Source organism: Zootoca vivipara, chromosome 15 (assembly GCF_965207765.1).
Source record: "Zootoca vivipara chromosome 15, rZooViv2.hap1.1, whole genome shotgun sequence".
Taxonomy (NCBI): Eukaryota; Metazoa; Chordata; class Lepidosauria; order Squamata; family Lacertidae; genus Zootoca; species Zootoca vivipara.
Window position 1 is genome coordinate 4,380,673 of NC_142598.1, and position 22,053 is coordinate 4,402,725.

Consider the following 22,053-nt stretch of genomic DNA (forward strand, 5'->3'; position numbering starts at 1 on the left):
CGCAAGGAGTTGTAGGCAAACTTGACAGAGCAACTGATGTGACTCTTACCTTAGGTGGACCGTCACCTACTGCACCTGTGTGAAGTCAGAGGTTTCTACAAACACACCTCTCTACAGCCAGACACACCAGCCATTATTGCAGTTCCAAGGACACATTCCAGCTGGGCAAAAGCACCCAAGGACAGAGAGCAGGTCCGGTATGGGATTCCGCCTGGCCACATCCAGCTGTGGGCCTGAAATTTACCACTCCTATCATATAGATTATGAGGTACACCTAAGACGGCTCAGCAAGGTCTGCATGAACCTAACCATGCTGCTTGCAGAATTAAGTTTTTATGTCACCATTCTCTTTAGCATTCACAAAATCCATTGAAAATTAAGTGTGTCTTTCTGTACTGTGTTGGAACAAAGGGATGTGCAGCTGTAGCCACAGGAAAACCTGCTTCTTTAAAAATTGACACAATCTTAGATTCTAATCTGCAGGTGCTGTGATGGTAGGTTATACTGCAGGAAGCAGCCAGCTCCCTTCCCTAACTAGGGAAGTATGGCCCTTGCATTTGGCTGCTGCCTTAGCTGGTCCTTGATTGAAAGTTCCTTCAGTGTAGGTCACCAGGATCCTTCCCTACGATAAAAACCATGCTCCAGAGCCCCAAACTTCCCTCTCCCCACACCATTAATCCACTTAGCTGTGCTTATCTACTAGTCAGCCTAAAAGCAGGAGACACACAGACATGATAGGCCTCACATTTCCATTTATTTCCCTTTAGTGAGGTGGGTATGAATTGTCATCTTACACACTATATACAGAAGATGGGAGTTTGTGCTTAGCTAGTTCGCAATGGAACAGTCTGTTCTAGTCACAGGCGGTAGAGTTGCTCCGGCTTCTTTTAGGCAGACAGGAGGGGCATTTGTTTCCGTTGTAGCTTAAACGGCTATTGAGCCTGGTTCTTTGGCTTCAGAATGTCACTAAAAACAACAACACAGGCAAAGGTAAAAAGAACTGAATGGTCCTTAGCAAAGCTATCTACAGTGGTACCTTGCTTTGAGTCTGGGATCCGTTCCGGAGCCCTGGATGCTCGACAAAGCACTGCTCTGTGCACACACACAGAGCGGTTTGTGTTTTTGCGCATGCACAAAGCGAGATTGGCAAACCCGGAAGTAATCTGTTCCGGTACTTCCAGGTTTGCCATGGACGTTCACTGAAATGGATGGTTGATGGGGCGGACGTTCACAGAGGTACTATTACTGTACACAGGCTAAGAATTATTTATATGCCATTCTGCCCAACCTCACTCTATGGTTTATCACTAAAATTCCCATTCTGCAAAGAGGCAGAGCCTAAGGCAGGGACAAGTGAAGTTTAACACTGCTTGGCTTCAGTTGCAGGAGGATCCTTCGTGTCCATGCAGCCCCTAAATTTTGCTGCTACCAGTGCCCACTAAGCTCCTGCCCTTCTTTCTCCTGCCTTACATCCAATCCCTAAAGACAGAAGCTATGAACTGCTCAGTAAGGACAAGCAAGTACAATCATACAAAAACATTGGTACGGTGACATTGGGAAAGGGTTTCAAAAAGTCTGCCCTTCATCAAAATCTTATAACTTCCCTTCCTCACCTTCCACTTCAACCCTCCCCCCCACACCTTTTGAGAGCTGCAAACCTGTTACCTTCCTACCCAACTCACCTGTGCCAGGTTCGGGTTAGATTTTTTGACATGTTGCAGGATGGACTGAACAGCCGCTGAGGTTGTACCCTGGCCCCCAATATCTGGTGTGTGAGTCTGGAGAGGAAAAAGAAAGAAAAAGCTTTATCAGTCAGTCAATCACCCACTCCCACCACAAGGAGGGAGTAATACCCCTCCCTACCCTCTCACTATATATAAGCATCTGCTGACTTCTGTTTCAGTGTATCTGAAGAAGTGTGCATGCACACGAAAGCTCATACCAATGACAAACTTAGTTGGTCTCTAAGGTGCTGCTGGAAGGGTTTTTAAAATTTTGTTTCGACTACGTCAGACCAACACCTACCTGTAACTAAAGCTGTATTAAGTCACCTTCACAGTCTTCAGTTTAGTTAAATAGCAGTCAGTCTTCAAACTTTTGGGAGCCAAGAACCCCCTTCAACCCAAACGTGCATTTTGGGACCTTCATTTTTTTACTGTTTAATTTATCTGTAAACACTGTTGCAAGTCACTTGAACACTTGGTGTATCTGCACTGCAATCATCCCTTTGTCCCAGCAAAACACTGGAAACTGCAGTTCCCAAAGGGATGGGGGAGCTAGAGATATCACCAAGTTAAAAACTATTTCCCATGGCATCCACAAATGAAAATGCAAAAAAAGGCAACGTTTGCAGTGAAGATGGGCTACCTACTCAAAATGTAAGGACAGTTACCAAGGGAGACCCACATGCAGACACATACCAACATGCTGTGGTTGTGCACTCTTGGATACCTGTGGCTCTTGACCAACTGAAGGGATAGACTACTCCGCCCAACCCTCTTTCCACAATGCCACCAACTTGATACTTCTGCTCCCCTATTGTACCACCTAACACAAGCTTCTTCATTTACTTCTCACTACAAGTCCCTGCATTGCTGTACAAGTCATGGCCATGTTCTCTGATCCAACTACACCGCCAGTAGGGCACATGGACTAGTACCTGCTCAACCGTCTTTGTTTTGCTTAAGGGAACTTTAAAGACTCATGGGCCCAATGGCTGCATCCTTCACACTTGCTCTAGGAATCATTTAGACCCGCCCCCTAAAAGCATGTCTTGGAATGGCAAGTCACATTTTGGGTTCCCTCCAAAACAAACAAGAAATCAATCTGAGATATTTGACGATGGTTTTTAAGTCCTCTGCAGTTCCCAAGAAGAACACCCAGTGACCTTAGCTAAGAGCCCACATCCCCAATTCTTTTGATAAGCCATTGGCCTGGGAATGGAAAAAGCAACTCACTTCTGCTTCGTCCATAGAGGCCAGAACTGCCTTGCGGATAATTGATGCATGGCTGTGCAGTCTGCAATGAACAACAGAGTGAAGCGGTGAGAAACAGCAGCACAAATGAAGTCTCTCTTCCCCACCCTCCCCTATTATGATGGAAGAATCTCCCACTGAGACAAACATTTCATTTTTGTCTCACACTTTCCCCAAGATGATCAGGTAAGTGTAGCTCCCACATTTTAGACACATCTCTCCACCTAGCGTCACCCAATAATTTAGTAGCTGAGAAGAGAAGGTTAAGGGGTGATATGATAGCCATGTTCAAATATATAACAGGATGCCATATAGAGGAGGGAGAAAGGTTGTTTTCTGCTGCTCCAGAGAAGCGGACACGGAGCAATGGATTCAAGCTACAAGAAAGAAGATTCCACCTAAACATTAGGAAGAACTTCCTGACAGTAAGAGCTGTTCGGCAGTGGAATTTGCTACCAAGGGGTGTGGTGGAGTCTCCTTCTTTGGAGGTCTTTAAGCAGAGGCTTGACGGGCATATGTCAAGAATGCTTTGATGGTGTTTCCTGCTCGGCAGGGGGTTGGACTGGATGGCCCTTGTGGTCTCTTCCAACTCTATGATTCTATGATTCTATATTTGAACTTGGGGCTGCCTAGAGCAGGTGAAGGGAATCTTTGTCGTACCCCCCCCCCAACACACACACACGTTGCTGAACTACAACTCCCATCAGCCATAGCATGCACTGTCAGGGATGAGGACGGCAACATCTAGAGGGCCAAAGGTTCCACACACCCATCCTAGAGGCTAACCCACTATGCCACGTTGGCTCTCATAGTTGGGAAATGGGGAAACAATTGCGGCAGCTGTATTAGGCAGAGGCAGCGGCAGCTGAGACAGGGAAAAGGGTATGCGCACGTACTTGAGGTGGTCCAGCATCATGCAGCTGGCGAGCAGCATGGCTGTGGGGTTGGCAATGTTCTTGCCAGCAATGCTCTTGCCAGTATTGCGCGTGGCCTAAAGAGGGAGAAAAGAGAGATAAGGCATTAAGAGAGCAGGTTATATTGTCTGAGGGAGCAAGAGGGTTTCCAAAATGAAAGAAACCATAACAAGTGGCCTCTTTTTTTGCTGGTGTGTTCTGTTCTCTTCCATTCCCCCTCAGTTTTCTTCCAGGCAATGCTTATTGGAGAGATCCTGGTGCTCAGGCCCATCTGGAAGCCAGAGCCTCTGCCTTAGGAGCCCTTTCTCACTCAGCTGAGTAGCATTCCTGTCCTTGGTGCTTCTTCATCACAACCCCACTTTACCAGAGCCTGACATCTACCACCCTCTCAAAAACTCACCGTTTCAAAAACTGCATAATCACGCCCATAATTGGCACCTGGCACCAGGCCTGGGCCCCCAACCAGTCCAGCACAGACGTTGTTGACAATGTTGCCGTAGAGGTTAGGCATAACCATGACATCAAACTGCTGTGGACGGGACACCAACTAGGAAAATCAGAGACAGCAGTGAGTGTAAAGGTGAGAGTAGTGATTCATGCCCCCACCTCTCCCCCACCCATTCCAGTCACAACAGAACGGTGATGTAGTTTCAGGTCTGCCTGGAAGCTTGCATAAAAGCACTCCTAATTTAAACAGTTTCTCTGAATGATCTGCAAAAGTCACATATTCTAAACAGAAGGTTACATTATTAGCCAACCTGGCTTTCCCTCCAAAGAAAATCCTGAGAAATGTCTTCAGTTTCCTTTATAACAATTGCTTTAACTATTACAAAACTTGACATTTCCAGTTCTCATGATTCTATTTTAAAAAAACAAAACAAAACTGCTCCAGAGAAGTGGACACGGAGCAATGGATTCAAACTTCAAGAAAGAAGATTCCACCTAAACATTAGGAAGAACTTCCTGACAGTAAGAGCTGTTCGGCAGTGGAATTTGCTACCAAGGAGTGTGGTGGAGTCTCCTTCTTTGGAGGTCTTTAAGCAGAGGTTTGACAGGCATATGTCAAGAACGCTTTGATGGTGTTTCCTGCTTGGCAGGGGGTTGGACTGGATGGCCCTTGTGGTCTCTTCCAACTCTATGATTCTATGAAAACAAAAAAACCAAAGTTCTGCTTGTGGGCACAAAACACTGGGCTGACTCCTGTACATGTTTAATCCATGTGAATGGATTAAGGTGGCAATCTGAAAGGGACCTACGGTGGTGTTTCCTGTGTTTGAAATGGCAGCTAGACATAAAACTCGAACATCCAAGTACCTGCATAGTAGTGTTGTCAACAATCATGCTCTCAAATGTGATGTTTGGGAAGCTAGCTGCCACCTCTTTGCAGCACTGCAGGAAAAGGCCATCACCCAGCTTCCTAATATGGGAGAAAAAGAGGGGAAATAATCAGCCAGAGCTGCAGCAAAGGCGCCACAAACTGTAGAGGCAGCAAAAGTTTGCGGTACTCCTGAACAAGAGCAGAAAGGTCTCTGATGCTAGCGTACAGTCAGGCCTGTACTGCCTACCTCTTCCACACAGAACTGAAACCTGATCCTAGAACTTGGCAGCCTAGGAATAAAACCTCACAGCATAATGGCCTGATTTGCAGGGTGCATAAATAAGAATGGGGCCATCTCCTACTGAGCACACTTTACACCACTGAGCCAGAAAACCATCACCCCCAGCTACACCCATCCCTGCTCCCACACACGTACGCCGAAGAAAGGCCTACATGTCCCCTAACGTACATGATGTTTGCCTTGTGGACGGCGGTCACCTTCTTGCGCCCAGCTTCTTGCGCCAGCTTGAAGGCGTATTCTGCGATGCGCAGCGACTTGGTCCTTGTGATGATCTTCAGGCTCTCCACTACACCAGGGACACTCTGGAGGGGGCAGGGGCAGAACAGGCAAAATCAAAACTCCTAGGTTCTACCTCTAGCTCAGCTGGGACTGGGTGGGAAATGATGTCCTACTTGGAAAGATTACTGCAATCCTTGACTTGGAGGGATTGCTAGTTTTCGGAAACCAACTTTCTGCTTGTGGTTTTCCCCTATGATGTATCATAGAACCCTGGTTAGAGGCCATGTATTTAACTGAGCAAGAGCTGCAGGCTTTGCCTGTTTGTGTCATACCCATATGAGACAAAGCAAATGTCTCTCTCTCTCTCTCTCTCTCTCTGTGTGTGTGTGTGTGTGTGTGTGTGTGTGTGAGAGAGAGAGAGAGAGAGAGAGAGAGAGAGAGAGAGAGAGAGAGAGAGAGAGAGAGAGAGAGAGAGAATATGCTAGTAATGTATGGAGGAGCTTTTACAGAACCGGTCCCTGTGACTGGTCATGGTGAGGAAGGTTAAAAATCCACTTGTCAGCATCTTGGTTTTTTGCAATCACAGGAAGGAATCCCTGGAATTGAAGGATGAGAGCCCAGACTGAACCCCTAGACTGTCAATTGCTGGCCACCACCATACAATCTTTGACACCTCACTTGCCATATAGCAAACTATCCCGTCAACACTCAGTCCTGATCACGATATGCCACAAGCGGAGAGTTAGTATGCTTTAGAAGGAAAGGAAAGGGGGGAAAGCCCACCTGGAGAGGAAACAGCACTGCCCCCATGCTAATAGGGTTGAGGAGGGAGGGGGATATGGGGAGAAATAAAGAGGGCAAAAGGGATTGCCTCTGCTAATTAGCACCTCATGCTCCAGGCTGCTGTATTCTCCCTCCGTGTTCTCTCGGACTATGAGTATGTCAATGTCATGGTGCCTGGTTGCCACTCCTCGAAGGCTCTTGCAGTGAATCACATTAGCAAACAGATCCAGATTTGTGCTGTGGAATCAGAGAGGGAAAGGGAAAGGGAAAGGTCACACAGCACAGATTCTACTCAGAATAACAATTGTTGTGATTCTGCGTACTTCAGAAAGCACAATTGTTCCTTCTGCCCCAGATCCACTTTTTTCCTAATTTCACCATTTGCCTTAACAAGAGTATTGTGTTGCTAGTAGAGATGAACCTCATATGCTATGGATGACGACCAACCCACATCACTGGAAATGAGGTTTTATGGCACACCTGGATGGGACCAGGAGGGCTGATGGGTCTGGCTGTGATGCAGGATCACACCCAACCAGCAAGAATGCTTCCACTTGCTTTTCCAGTGTGCTTCCCAGCTCAGCAGACCAGAAGCAAAACCACACCAAGGAACAGAGGGCAGAGCTGCATATCAGTTCTGTGACTTATGGCATCACTATGGTAAGCAATAAAGAAATTCATACTACTGGCCTCATTTACATACTTTCTTCCACTTCCACTATTTTTTAAAGCATCTAGACAGGGGTAGGAAATGAAAATGAGAGGTTGTATATGGACTAAACCACACTCCCAACTCTTAGGCTCTGCCTGGCAACTGCACTAAGCCTCTCTCTCAACTCACCGCATTATGTTGTTCCGAGACTTGTGAGAAGGTGGCAAGTTATGGTTCGTCTCGATATTTCCTATAAAGCCAGGAAAAGAGAACCAGTTAATAAGAGGATCCACTCCCTGGCCCTAGTAAACGTAACACACCAATATGGGGCAATCTGAAAATTGCAGCTATATAAATTGCCCTCTTTCCTGATGGGTTAGAAACAAATGTGGATAAAATATCAAGCCAGGGAAATCTAGATTCAGATTCCACAGCAGTCAGACATGTACTGAGAGGCTGTTAGTTTCAGTTCCTCCAGCCATAAAATGGGAATAAGCAGCACCAGTTTTCCAGAGCTATCACAAGGATGCAATATTAGATATAGGTTTAAATGCAGCAGAGTATTGGACAATGACCTGAGAAAACAGGGTTCAAATCCTCACTCAGCAATGAAGCTCACTGGGTGACCTTGGGCCAGTCACCATCTCTTAGCCTAACCTACCTCACAGGGTTGTTGTGAGGATGAAATGGCGGGGAGGAGAACCATGTACACCATCTTGAACTCCTTGGAAGACAGAGGTGGTATATAAATGTAATAAATAAAAATAAGCATATTCAAATACTGTTAAGGCGAAACCTAGAATAGGCTCATTTTGGACTGAAGAAGAAAGAAGGGAAGAAGGGAAGGGGACCAGATGAATCCAAAATGTGGCTTTGGAAAATAAATGGATACTGGCCTTTACTAAGCCCATGCAGCCCAGTATAACAAATCTGCCTTTTCCAACCGCCCTCTCAAAAGATACACAGGACATCCCTTTCTCCTCCTTTCGACTTCACTTTATGCAGAATTTGGCACAATTCTGCATGCTGTGAAAAGCAAAGAGGATCACCTTTGAGGGCCACACGGTTGCGCCGGATGGCCATGAGAGCATTCTTCATGTCCTCTTCAGATCCCTCTGCGCTCACCAGAACTTCCTCAAAGTCCACAGGCACACAGGCATGCCTGGGGTAGAGAGAAGAGAAGGGTGGGGCAGTCAAGGTGAATTCCAGCCATGGCTTTGAGAGGCAAAAAGTGCCTACTAGTTAGCAGGACTAGTCAGTGCACACAAGCAGTCCTCCTGGGTCTTATGCACAGCTCTGGAGAGGCACAGAGAGAGGAAATTTGTACCTGAACAGCTCCTTGACATGAAGCATAAGCTCCGGCCCAATCCCATCTCCAGGAATCATTGTCACAGTATGGCGTCCCCCATATTTGGCTGGTGGAGGCTGTGGAGAAATAGGTGCCGGTTTAGGCAGTTTAGAACAAAATCTTGCAAATCGTAATCCTTTCATCTAGGCCACACCCCTGCCCAGGAATCTTAGGTGGTCTTTTTTCTCAGTCACTACACATCCCTGCCATGTTCATCTAGGCTAGGCATCCCCAAACTTTGGCCCTCCAGATGTTTTGGACTACAATTCCCATCTTCCCCAACCACTGGTCCTGTTAGCTAGGGATCATGGGAGTTGTAGGCCAAAACATCTGGAGGGCTGAAGTTTGGGGATGCCTGATCTAGACCAATGCCTTTCAGACAAGTCTCCAAAGAACCCTTTCCATACTGACTGACATGCAGAGTCTGCCATGAAATGCCCCCACCCCACTTACTGCAGAGAGTTCTGGGGCATTTTCTAAGTCGCCCACTTAGTTTGCAGGCAGTGCTTGGTCAGGCCTACTGGGCTTCACTGTCACCCCTTGCTAACTACGGGCAACATCCTAGAACATGCTCAGCACTCCCCTATGCCTACACAAAGCATGGAAGGCAAACAAGCTGGTTCACCCTTATGGATCTTCCTTCCCTATGAGGAACCCCTGACAAGCTTCTGATGATCAGGAGAGTTTCAAAACAACAAGGGTATAGATTCTTTGTTCAAAGTGAAGAATGAAGCCCCGAGAGGCCTAGATCTCAGCCAGGTAATACTGTACCAGCTGCTCTATTCTAACCAGCAGACCACCCCGTTCTCACCTCATTCTTTTAGCTTGCTACACTACATTCACCCCTTCATGGATCAATGCCTTGTCGTGGCGAAGGGGCTTGAATAACTCAGAGAAGCTATGAGCTATGCCATGCAGGGCCACCCAAGATGGACAGGTCATAGTGGAGAGTTTTGACTAAACGTGATCCACCTGGAGAAGGAACTGGCAAGCCACTCCAGTATCCCTGCCAAGAAAACTCCATGGACAAAGACAACAGGCATATAAAAGTTATGACGCTGGAAGATGAGCCCCTCAGGTCGGAAGGCGTCCAACATGCTACTGAGGAAGAGCGGAGGACAAGTACAAGTAGATTCAGAGCTGATGAAGCGGCTGGGCCAAAGCCGAAAGGACGCTCAGTTGCGGATATGCCTGGAAGCGAAAGGAAAGTCCGATGCTGTAAAGAAAAATATTGCATAGGAACCTGGAATGTAAGAACCATGAATGGCGGTAAGCTGGATGTGGTCAAAAATGAGATGACAAGAATAAATATCGACATCCTGGGCATCAGTGAACTAAAATGGAAGGGAATGGGCGAATTCAGTTCGGATGACTATCATATCTACTACTGTGGGCAAGAATCCTGTAGCAGAAATGGAGTGGCCCTCATAGTCAACAAAAGAGTGGCAAAAGCTGTAATGGGATGCAATCTCAAAAATGACAGAATGATCTCGATACGAATCCAAGGCAGACCTTTTAACATCACAGTAATCCAAGTTTATGCACCAACTACCGGTGCTGAAGAAAGTGAAATTGACCAATTCTATGAAGACCTACAACACCTTCTAGAAATGACACCAAAGAAGGATGTTCTTCTCATTACAGGGGACTGGAATGCTAAAGTAGGGAATCAAGAGATAAAAGGAACAACTGGCAAGTTTGGCCTTGGAGTTCAAAATGAAGCAGGGCAAAGGCTAATAGAGTTCTGTCAAGAGAACAAGCTGGTCATCACAAACACTCTCTTCCAACAACACAAGAGACGACTCTACACATGGATATCACCAAATGGACAGCATCGAAATCAGATTGATTATATTCTCTGCAGCCAAAGATGGAGAAGCTCTATACAGTCAGCAAAAACAAGACCTGGAGCTGACTGTAACTCAGATCATCAGCTTCTTATAGCAAAATTCCAGCTTAAACTGAAGAAAGTAGGAAAAACCACTGGGCCAGTAAGATACAATCTGAATCAAATCCCTTATGAATACACAGTGGAAGTGAGGAACAGGTTTAAGGATTTAGATTTGGTGGACAGAGTGCCTGAAGAACTATGGATGGAGGCTCGTAACATTATACAGGAGGCAGCAACGAAAACCATCCCAAGGAAAAGGAAATGCAAGAAAGCAAAATGGCTGTCCAACGAGGCCTTACAAATAGCGGAGGAGAGGAGGCAAGCAAAATGCAAGGGAGATAGGGAACGATACAGGAAACTGAATGCAGATTTCCAAAAAACAGCAAGGAGAGACAAGAGGGTCTTCTTAAATGAGCAATGCAAAGAAATAGAGGAAAACAATAGAATGGGGAAAACCAGAGATCTGTTCAAGAAAATTGGAGATATGAAAGGAACATTTCGTACAAAGATTACCATAATCAAGGACAAAAGTGGTAAGGACCTAACAGAATCAGAAGACATCAAGAAGAGGTGGCAAGAATACACAGAGGAATTATACCAGAAAGATATGGAGGTCTCGTACACCTCAGGTAGTGTGGTTGCTGACCTTGAGCCAGACATCTTGGAGAGTGAAGTCAAATGGGCCTTAGAAAGCACTGCTAATAACAAGGCCAGTGGAAGTGATGATATTCCAGCTGATGATGCTGTTAAGGTGCTACACCCAATATGCCAGCAAGTTTGGAAAACTCAGCAATGGCCAGAGGATTGGAGAAGATCAGTCTACATCCCAATTCCAAAGAAGGGCAGTGCCAAAGAATGCTCCAACTACCGCACAATTGCGCTCATTTCACACGCTAGCAAGGTTATGCTTAAAATTCTACAAGGCAGGCTTAGGCAGTATGTGGACCGAGAACTCCCAGAAGTGCAAGCTGGATTTCGAAAGGGCAGAGGAACCAGAGACCAAATAGCAAACATGCGCTGGATTATGGAGAAAGCTAGAGAGTTCCAGAAAAACGTCTACTTCTGCTTCATTGACTATGCAAAAGCCTTTGACTGTGTCGACCACAGCAAACTATGGCAAGTTCTTAAAGAAATGGGAGTGCCTGATCACCTCATCTGTCTCCTGAGAAATCTCTATGTGGGACAAGAAGCTACAGTTAGAACTGGATATGGAACAACTGATTGGTTCAAAATTGGGAAAGGAGTACGACAAGGTTGTATATTGTCCCCCTGCTTATTTAACTTATATGCAGAATTCATCATGCGAAAGGCTGGACTAGATGAATCCCAAGCCGGAATTAAGATTGCTGGAAGAAATATCAACAACCTCAGATATGCAGATGACACAACCTTGATGGCAGAAAGCGAGGAGGAATTAAAGAACCTTTTAATGAGGGTGAAAGAGGAGAGCGCAAAATATGGTCTGAAGCTCAACATCAAAAAAACCAAGATCATGGCCACTGGTCCCATCACCTCCTGGCAAATAGAAGGGGAAGAAATGGAGGCAGTGAGAGATTTTACTTTCTTGGGCTCCTTGATCACTGCAGATGGTGACAGCAGTCACGAAATTAAAAGACGCCTGCTTCTTGAGAGAAAAGCAATGACAAACCTAGACAGCATCTTAAAAAGCAGAGACATCACCTTGCCGACAAAGGTCCGTATAGTTAAAGCTATGGTTTTCCCAGTAGTGATGTATGGAAGTGAGAGCTGGACCATAAAGAAGGCTGATCGCCGAAGAATTGATGCTTTTGAATTATGGTGCTGGAGGAGACTCTTGAGAGTCCCATGGACTGCAAGAAGATCAAACCTATCCATTCTTAAGGAAATCAGCCCTGAGTGCTCCCTGGAAGGACAGATCGTGAAGCTGAGGCTCCAATACTTTGGCCACCTCATGAGAAGAGAAGAATCCTTGGAAAAGACCCTGATGTTGGGAAAGATTGAGGGCACTAGGAGAAGGGGACGACAGAGGACAAGATGGTTGGACAGTGTTCTCGAAGCTACGAACATGAGTTTGACCAAACTGCGGGAGGCAGTGCAAGACAGGAGTGCCTGGCGTGCTATGGTCCATGGGGTCACGAAGAGTCGGACACGACTAAACGACTAAACAACAACAACAACAACAACACTACATTCAACCAGCACTAAGCATTGTCATGATATTCTCAATTGCCTTGAATTGTATCCACTCTGACCTCTGGTTTCCAGTGGTAAATATAGACATCAGTATTCCCAATCCTAGCTTATCAAACCCCATTCAGGAGACAGTGTTTCCAAAAACCAAATTGAAGAAAGGTTTAAGCCCACTATTTCCAACTTGGGAGAGGAGGCTAAAGAACAACTTAGGACTAATGGTCCATATATTCTAGCTCAGTAGTGTCAGTCTTAGCAACCACCCATTGCCAGTTACCATCCAGCTTGGGACATTTGCAGCCTGATTAATACTTGATAATTGGAATAAGATACTTAAACCCATTGGCTGGAACTCCAAGTTTAAAATTGAAATGGTAGGAAAACTACTTACAATAGTCTGTTGCTGTAGGCAATGTATCAGGAACAGATATTGGGGAGATGGGAAAGGGGGGGGGGGAGAACAGGAATTTCACAGGCAGCAATGTAAAAAAAAAATATTGTTAATCAAACATTTGCCAAGATCCTTCATCTAGCATATTAACCAGAGTGCTTTACAATCTCTTATGTCCTTAGAGCCATTATAGTACTGTGATTTGCAGAGTGTGACTTCCTCTGTGTACTGCAATAGTCAGATTTCTTTTTTTAATATAAATTTTATTAATTTCTCTCTTTAAAAACATAAACACTCAACATACACATACACTATTACAGACAAAAAAACCAGCACATTCTGAAGTTCTGATCATGCAACCAGAAATGCAATCACAAAAAAAAACCCAAGAAAAAAAAGCGGGGGGAACAGAAACTAGAAAAAATAAAAATCATTCATTTATATCTGTATGTTCACCTTATTATATCACACAATTCTTATCTTCCATTTACATATAATCTTCTCTTAAATTCAGTTTAGGTTCAACCTTAGTATGCCGTTAGGATTTTGAATATACCATTATTCTTTATATACTCATCAAATATCCTCCATTCCATTTTTATTTTTTGTTTCATTTGTCCTCTAATTCTTCCAGTAAATTTTGCTAGCTGCGAATATTCTTTCATTAAAACTTGCCAATCTGTTGTACTGGGTAAATTTTTATTTTTCCAATTCCTCGCAATCAGGAGGACTCTTGCTGCCACAATTCCATACATCAACAATATTTGGGGTTTCTATGTCTTCTGGTATTATATTAAGTAAAAACATTTCCGGTCTTTTTTTGATTGTATATTTTAACATTTTCTTAAGTTCTTCATAAATGTTATTCCAAAATTTACATATTTCCAGACATTTCTACCACATATGCATTTGAGTTCCTAATTCGGCATCACACCTCCAGCACTTGGATGATTTATTCTTGTACATCTTGGCTAGCTTTTCTGGTGTTTGGTACCACCTGTACATCACCTTTAAGATGTTTTCTCTTAAATTATAACAGGCGGTAAATTTTAAGTCCGCCCTCCACAGCCTTTCCCACTTCTATCAGGACATTATAGCCCAGGTCTTGGGCCCATTTTATCATTACTGATTCAGTCAAAGATTTCAGGGACTTCCAACTTTCATTTTTAAACAAATATGACCATGATTCTAACCCTCATGAACACCAGCTTTAGTGATCAGGGAAGCCAGAGTGTATTAACGACTACAAACTTCCAGGGGTCCAGAAAGTATATCTGGTGCCTCTGAAATGTTATCCACTGATCTTTTTAATTTTTTCATGTATTTTGGAAAGTTAGTTGTTTGCTATGCATTTGGATACCTCTTTAAGATATCATAACCAAATTTTGCACAACAGTTCCTGAATCTAGGAGCAGGTTTTCCTCTATCTTGGGATAAAATCGGATGCCATTTTGAATCAAGATAATGGACTGAACCTTTGAAAACTCCACTGATCTTAACCATTGATTTTAAAAGGTACAAGGCTGCTAGTACCTTGTAATTTCCCTACACAGTAAAGTGAGTCAGAATTATTAGTCCAATTTAACAGAGAGAAGACAGGGAAAAGGCAGGTCAATATGACAGAGCCCATTAGAACACATTCCTCCAAGAGGAGAAACTATCCTAGATTGCAACATTTTGCTTGCATACCAGATTTGATCCCAACTCCTCGGGTGCTCAATCAGTAAAGAGAATAGAAACTGATGTTACATCAGGACCATTTACACCCCCCATCTGTCCATAGACACCTGTCAGTGAATTTGTGGGGGGAATAATGTACTGTACAATAGAACACAAAAGTGCCTCCCCTAACATCTCTCTGTGACAAAGGATGGCAAGCACAAGCAATACAAACCGAGGCCACATTCCTGCGACTGCCATCTGTTACAGCCTGCACCTGTGAGGGAGAGAGAAAAACAGTATAGGCTAAGGAAGGTGATTTGGGGAATCCAGAAATAAATGATTCCTACAAGACAGGAATGAAACACTAGGTGTCCTGCCATGAAATTCCAGGTTTGAGGAAGATATTTCATTTACTCCCCTTTGCCAGAAGCTAGAGATGGATATTTGATCTGTCAAAGCATTCTTGGTCAACTGTCCCATTAAATATAATCAAGTATTTAATGCCAATGAAGGGTTTAAATCAGGCATCCCCAAACTGTGGCCCTCCAGTTTTGGCCTACAACTCCCATGATCCTTAGCTAACAGGACCAGTGGTCAGGGATGATAGGGATTGTAGTCCAAAATATCTGGAGGGCTGAAGTTTGGGGGTGCCTGGTTTAAATTCACATTCAGCCATGAAACTCACTGGGTGACTGTGGGCCAGCCTCTCAACCTAACCTACCTCACAGGGTTGCTGTTGTGAGGATAAATGGGGAGCAACAGGAAAAGTATGAACCACCTTGAGCTCCCTGAGTGAAAGGTGGGATATAAATGCAATTAATAAATAAGTTTGTATGAAAGCAATGGGTGGCAGTTATTCCAGACTCATTACTATGGAGGAGGAGGAGGAGGAGGAGGAGGAGGAGGAGGAGGAGGAGGAGGAGGAGGAGGAGGAGGAGGAGGAGGAGGAGAAGGAGGAGGAGAAGAAGAAGAAGAAGAAGAAGAAGAAGAAGAAGAAGAAGAAGAAGAAGAAGAAGAAGAAGAAGAAGAAGAAGAAGAAGAAGAAGAAGAAGAAGAAGAAGAAGAAGAAGAAGCAGCAGCAGCAGCAGCAGCAGCTCGTGGAAACAGGGCTGTTTCCTTTCCTTTAATTTCCTTGGTTGTGCTTTTAGCCCTTTAATTCTTCTCTCATAGTCTCCTAGTCGCCTCCTCTGGTGCTGGAGGAGACTCTTGAGAGTCCCATGGACTGCAAGAAGATCAAACCGATCCATTTCTTAAGAAAATCAGTCCTGAGTGCTCACTGGAAGGACACATCCTGAAGCTGAGGCTCCAATACTTTGGCCACCTCATGAGAAGAGAAGACTCCCTGGAAAAGACCCTGAAGCTGGGAAAGATGGGGGGGGCACAAGGAGAAGGGGACGACAGAGGACGAGATGGTTGGACAGTGTTATCGAAGCTACGAACATGAGTCTGACCAAACTGCGGGAGGCAGTGGAAGACAGGAGTGCCTGGCGTGCCCTGGTCCATGGGTAGGGTTGCCAGACTCAATAGAGGACAGGACTTCTGTGCCTTTAATTGCCCTGCTCTCTTTTGAGTCTGGAAACCTTAAAAGAGAAACCAACGGACCCTTTGTTTAATTTCCAAGCAAAGGGTCTGCTGGTTTCTCTTTAAGGTTTCCAGACTCAAAAGAGAGCAGGGCAATTAAAGGCACAGAAGTCCTGTCCACTATTGAGTCTAAGCAACCCTATCCATTGGGTCACGAAGAGTCGGACACGACTAAACGACTAAACAAGAAGTTTCATATCTATCGCCCAATCAAAATTATCTGCTACGCAAAGAGTATCAAAGGAAGCTCCCAATAAAAAACCTTTCCATAAGAGCCCTCGGGTCGGCCAGCCAATGCGAAAGCACCATTCTCTCTTTGTCCCACCCACCGTCTGCCTTCTTAACCAATCGGAAACATGGCAACGGTTGCCCCCCCCCCAGCCAGCCCGCCTGCCCACTCCCATGAGAGGAAACCAAGGTAGCGGCGCCGGTTTCTCTTCACCTTCGGACAAGGTCAATGTCCGCACCCGCAGTCGAAACCGTTGTCTTACCGAACGGGACGCCAACAAGGCTGGCCTCCAAAGCTGCCTGCCAGTGTACAAAACTGCTGAAGCTGCCATCCTTGAATCTTCTGAGGGGGGCGAATTAAGAGGAGTCTTATCCAGATACCGCGAGACCTGTGACGAAGAAACCGCGTCTTCCTACACAAGCGGCGGGAGGAGCGCATGCGCAGAAAAGTTGCTTTAGCCTGTCTCTTCCAACAGAGCTTGATTCTTTTAACTCCCGGTGTTGCTTTTACTAATGATTTCAACTGAATGCAGCGATAGCTGCCGCAATGCGTCCTTAGTAAGAGTATATCTATGTAAGCAAGGACGTCTTAATAAAATTGCTCCTCGTTTCAGGGTTGAGGGGAGGGAGACTACGGAAAGCCAGCAAGTTAAATGATACATATTGGACATCAATGTGAATTAAGTCTCTGTTTTGTTTTTCTGTAAACTTTCGACAAAATTGCTTGTTACAGCCACATTAATAAAACAACTATTATTCTGTGTTTTCCAAGTTGATTTTTTGAAGAATTCATTGAACTGGTTTACTGTGATCACCTCATTATTATGGTACTGTAAATATGTTTAGCATTTTACACCCCCTGTGACCCATTTTTTTGTCACTCATGTACAATACATGTTTAATTATGTGTAAAAGGATAACAAAAATAGTATACAGTAGATGAAGATATATAGATTATAAAAAGAACAACTGTGTTACTGTATTTCGAAGTGCCAAGTAAGAGCGGAGGTCGATAGAGACTTTGCAGCGCCTTCCCATGAATAAAGACCTTGAAAACTATCACCACCTAACTCAAAAGCCATGGGCGTTCCACACGTTATATCGTTCAAAATACTGAGGCTATTATAACGATCAGCACTGACATGAGGGTTGTTGTTTTTAAGATCTCCCATCTAAAATTTTTCGGCAGCAAATGTATGTTCAATTGCACGGGCAACTCCTTCGCCCTTCTATCCCTCAGTTAAAGGCTTAACGTCCACTCAAATGGAGTAAGAAGAACGTTTCCCCTAAAATCAACCCGGAAGTTAATGTCTCGCTCCGACCTTCCTGACACGTTAAGCTTCCGCTGCTTCCTGTCCAGACTAGGCCCATCCTCTGTGTCCACAGCGGTCCTAGAGCGGCAGCGTTGATAAGCAGCGCGCAGGCGCGCTCCCCGCTCTCTTTCCGCTCGGCGAGGTGAGTACGCGGGTGAGGCGGCTGCGGCGCGACTTGGGCCTGAGAGCGAGAAGCAGGCCCTGCGCTCGGCCTGCTTCCCTTTGCGACCCCTGACTGACTCTCTATCTCTCTCTCTCTTTGCCTCTCAGACCTGCAGCCATGGGCCGCCGACCCGCGCGCTGGTGAGTTGGTCCGCCCAGAGGACGGGCAAGGCCTGGCGGAGGCCGCGTGGCCGGCTCCGTTGGGGGCTGGGGAGGCGGATCTGCCAGGAACGGGAGTGGAGAGGGCGGAGGCGTAAAGGGGTCTCTCCTGGCAGCCGCATCTCCCGCTCTCCTCTTCTGGCGGGGACCGCGATCGTGGAGGACGAGGGTGGCCGACCAAAACGGGCCCCGCGTTGGGGGCTCTTGGCTTTCACGGCTCGCTTGATGCCGCCTGTGGTGGTTCTTAGCAGCAAGGTTGTTTTCGTGGGATGGCTATTAGACCCCAAGCACGCACGCAAACACACCGGTGGCGCTGTGGGTTAAACCACAGAGCCTAGGGCTGCAACCCCAGAGTCGGACACGACTGGACCTAATGGTCAGGGGTCCCTTTACCTTTATGCACCCCGTACGCGCACGCACGCACACCCCGTGAGTTTTGCATAAAAACATGAGATTTCTGCCAGATTTGAGCAAGGGGCTGCCTGCCTAATTTTGCATCCTACCTCCTAGCAGTGGCCAGCTGCATGCATGCATCAGAAACCCTTAAGCAGGACATGAAGGCTGAAGCCTCCCCATGTTCTTTGTCTCTAATATCCATAATGTTAGTGGTTTGGGTGGTAGTCACTGCTAGTTGTACTCAGAGTAAGCCCACTGAAGCAAGCAGGTATGACTAATTTCAGTGGATGCACTCTTGAGTAGGATGTAGTTGAGTACAGTATGATATTAATATGCGTGAGAGTCTTCAGAGTGCTTCACATAAATATTCTTTATTTTATTCTTACAACACTAATCATTAGATACTAAGCTTAGAGAGTTGTGGCTTTGCCTGAGACCACCTAATGGCCTAATGGTTCAAACTTTAATTCAAGGCCTCATAAACTTTTATGAAGCCAGGCCCTAGCATTGGGGCTGAGCATTCCCCCGTTTCACCATTCTGTCACACGCCACCTCCAGCAGGCCAGCATAAAGCCAGATTTCCTGGTTGTGTCTTAATACAAGCCAAGATCTTTGCATAGAAACTGATGAGGAATAGGAGACATATTCTCACAAGCGCCCATTCCAAGCTTCAAAAACCATGGTGTGTTGAGCCAAAAACGATTGTCCAAACCAAGCTGTTGAGTAGCTAAAAACCTTGGACGTTCTGATTTATATATCAGTCTCTCATATATACCAGGTTTAGCGACAAGTGTAACTTTGAGGTAAACTTTGCCCCAGAAATTACTACTGATCTTGGGAAGGGAGCCAGATCTGTCAGCCAATAAATGCTCTTTCGGCCAAACTCATGATTCTCTCCTTTCTCCCCCTGCCCCAAATGTAAATTCCAGTTAAACACCTTACATTCAATGGGGAAAGTAGAAGTTCTTGGGTTCACAGAACTTCATTTACTGTTAAGAAACACTACTAGCATGAAAATAAAAGTCAATAAATACAGAGATGCTCTTTATTAATTATATGAGACATACTTTTAATTTAGCATTTGCTTGGTAGCCATAGAGCAGCAATAAATTGAATGTGGCAAGTAAGCAGACTAGCAACATGGAAGAAGGATTCTGTTCCTTATGTTTGCCCAGCTTAGACAAGCAGTGATCTGCTGAAGGAAGGTTGGAGCTCGTCATCCTTCCATTGCTAAACTCCGTTAGGCTAGTAAATTGGTTTAAAAGGCTAATATCTGGGACTGCATCTTGGACCAGTTTCTAACCCACCAACCCCCAATCAGATGTGAATGGCCAAAGGCAAGGGTTGATGGGAGCTGTACTTCAACAACCTATGCAAGGCTATAGTTTCCCCGTTTCTGGTTTAGCATATTCAGCAATTGTGACTTTAATTTCAAAATTTTTTACTGACCATCTTATCTGTCTTTTTCCTCTAGTTATCGATACTGCAAGAACAAACCTTACCCCAAGTCCCGTTTCTGTAGAGGTGTTCCTGGTAAGTAAGATATTGACACAAATGCCATATTTTTGCCTGATGAACTGTTAAAATTGAACTGCATGCATTCAGATAGGGATGTAGGATTTAATCCAAGAGGGGATAGCCTGATGAGACTTAATTGCCTGGTCAGATTGGATTGCACCTAATTTGGCCTGTTAGGAAATGCAAGTTTTAGTGAGCTTCCCTGTATCCCCATGAAACTGGCTAATAAAATTATTTTCTGTTCTTCAGATCCCAAGATCAGGATTTTTGACCTGGGCAGGAAGAAGGCCAAGGTTGATGAGTTCCCACTCTGTGGGCACATGGTGTCAGATGAATATGAGCAGCTTTCATCAGAAGGTACAGAGCACCAACAGATCACTCAAACCACTCTTTTTGCTGTGCTTCTACGGCAGGCATCCCCAAACTTCGGCCCTCCAGATGTTTTGGACTACAATTCCCATCATCCCTGACAACTGGTCCTGTTAGCTAGGGATCATTGGGCTTGTAGGCCAAAACATCTGGAGGGCCACAGTTTGGGGATGCCTGTTCTACGGTCTGTCCCATTCACCCTGTCTCTCTCTCTCTCTCCAGCTCTAGAGGCCGCCCGTATCTGTGCCAACAAATACATGGTGAAAAGTTGTGGCAAGGATGGCTTTCACATTCGCGTGCGCCTGCACCCCTTCCATGTCATCCGCATCAACAAGATGTTGTCATGTGCTGGAGCTGATAGGTGAGGAATGGGCTAGAGACCCAGTTCTGGTGATAAAATTGACCTTGCAGTCAATTAAGCCGACCAGCCCCTGCTGCTATCGGGGGGTGGTGTGCACTGACTGCGCACAGTAACTCTCTTGGTTGTGTACGTGCTCTGTTCCTTGTACAGTGCACCTTAAGGGACCCTGGGAACACTTGAGTCCTGGTGAGGTGCTTGACTGATGGTGGGTGTAGCAGCATGGTATAGTCCTTGAGGATAACTAAGATTTGGTTTTGGTTTCTTATTAGACTCCAGACAGGAATGCGTGGAGCCTTTGGCAAGCCTCAGGGTACTGTGGCCCGTGTGCATATCGGCCAGGTCATCATGTCCATCCGTACCAAGGTGCAGAACAAGGAACATGTCATTGAAGCACTGCGCAGAGCCAAGTTCAAGTTCCCTGGTCGCCAGAAGGTAATGTGTGTGTTGGTGGGGGAAGAATACTGTCAGTGCAGAAGTATACAGGCATTGCACCACTAAAGATAGAGTGCAAAACATCATAAATCTCTCAATATAGCTAGTGAGATCTTAAGCTTTAGTTTACTGCTCTTACAACCTTTTGCCCAGAATGAACTTTGTCACATGACTTTCATCTACAGTGACGTGACTGTAATGTCTGGTGATAAAATTGACCTTGCAGTCAATTAAGCCGACCAGCCCCTGCTGCTATCGGGGGGTGGTGTGCACTGACTGCGCACAGTAACTCCCTTGGTTGTGTACGTGCTCTGTTCCTGGTACAGTGCACCTTAAGGGACCCTGGGAACACTTGAGTCCTGGTGAGGTGCTTGACTGGTGGTGGTGTAGCAGCATGGTATAGCCAGTTGACCTGTGGGGTTGCTTCTCAGCTCAACAAAGACAGGCTGATACTCAGTAGTAGATACTCAGCAATAGATGCATAACAGCTGGGAAGTCTGAGGCGAGCTTCTGGTGTCTTCTCTCTCCCTCAGATCCATATTTCCAAGAAATGGGGCTTCACCAAATTCAATGCTGATGAGTTTGAGGACATGGTGGCTGAGAAGCGCCTTATTCCTGATGGCTGTGGAGTGAAATACATCCCCAACAGAGGCCCTTTGGACAAGTGGCGTGCACTGCATGCAGCATAAGTGCTTGGTGTGTATCCACAAGCTGCTTTCCTCAATTCTTGAAGGAAGATGAACAGAAATAAAAAAATGTCTATTGAGCTGCTGTGTTTCCTCTCACATTAATGTTACTGTGGGTTTGATATAACATCAAGCATACGTTCACCCTCTTCTGGAAACAAGTGAACATGGTAATGAATTTGAATATCAGTAAACCTTTGTCTGTGTCACACAAGACAATTCTCA

At 45.5% G+C, this 22,053-nt stretch overlaps 2 protein-coding genes and 2 non-coding genes across 6 annotated transcripts; 3 read left to right on the forward strand and 1 right to left on the reverse strand.

Moving 5' to 3' along the window:
* Positions 1-735: 735 nt before the first annotated feature.
* On the reverse strand, positions 736-16,784 carry IDH3G (isocitrate dehydrogenase (NAD(+)) 3 non-catalytic subunit gamma). Of its 3 annotated transcripts, XM_035140313.3 has the most exons (14): positions 16,696-16,784; positions 14,856-14,897; positions 12,962-12,973; positions 8,490-8,587; positions 8,212-8,324; positions 7,352-7,412; positions 6,615-6,747; positions 5,677-5,810; positions 5,204-5,306; positions 4,290-4,436; positions 3,872-3,966; positions 2,958-3,018; positions 1,683-1,778; positions 736-966 (listed from the first exon to the last, which is right to left on the reverse strand). In XM_035140313.3, exons 1-14 carry the CDS (start codon positions 16,762-16,764, stop codon positions 964-966), a joined length of 1,167 nt encoding a protein of 388 aa, XP_034996204.1. In that variant the 5' UTR covers positions 16,765-16,784; the 3' UTR covers positions 736-963. The 3 variants fall into 3 exon arrangements, with proteins under 3 accessions (XP_034996204.1, XP_034996205.1, XP_060124856.1); XM_035140314.3 differs by lacking the exon at positions 12,962-12,973; XM_060268873.2 differs by lacking the exons at positions 12,962-12,973; positions 14,856-14,897; positions 16,696-16,784 and adding an exon at positions 9,483-9,701.
* A 1,229-nt stretch (positions 16,785-18,013) lies between these two features.
* RPL10 (ribosomal protein L10) lies at positions 18,014-21,908 on the forward strand. The gene is made up of 6 exons (XM_060268875.2): positions 18,014-18,048; positions 19,937-19,995; positions 20,230-20,337; positions 20,572-20,710; positions 20,980-21,142; positions 21,676-21,908. Exons 1-6 carry the CDS (start codon positions 18,026-18,028, stop codon positions 21,829-21,831), a joined length of 648 nt encoding a protein of 215 aa, XP_060124858.1. The 5' UTR covers positions 18,014-18,025; the 3' UTR covers positions 21,832-21,908.
* Positions 20,755-20,888, forward strand: LOC118075506 (small nucleolar RNA SNORA70). The gene has a single exon (XR_004691383.1). It is a non-coding gene; the product is annotated as a small nucleolar RNA SNORA70 (small nucleolar RNA).
* LOC118075505 (small nucleolar RNA SNORA70) lies at positions 21,363-21,496 on the forward strand. The gene has a single exon (XR_004691382.1). It is a non-coding gene; the product is annotated as a small nucleolar RNA SNORA70 (small nucleolar RNA).
* Positions 21,909-22,053: the final 145 nt, after the last annotated feature.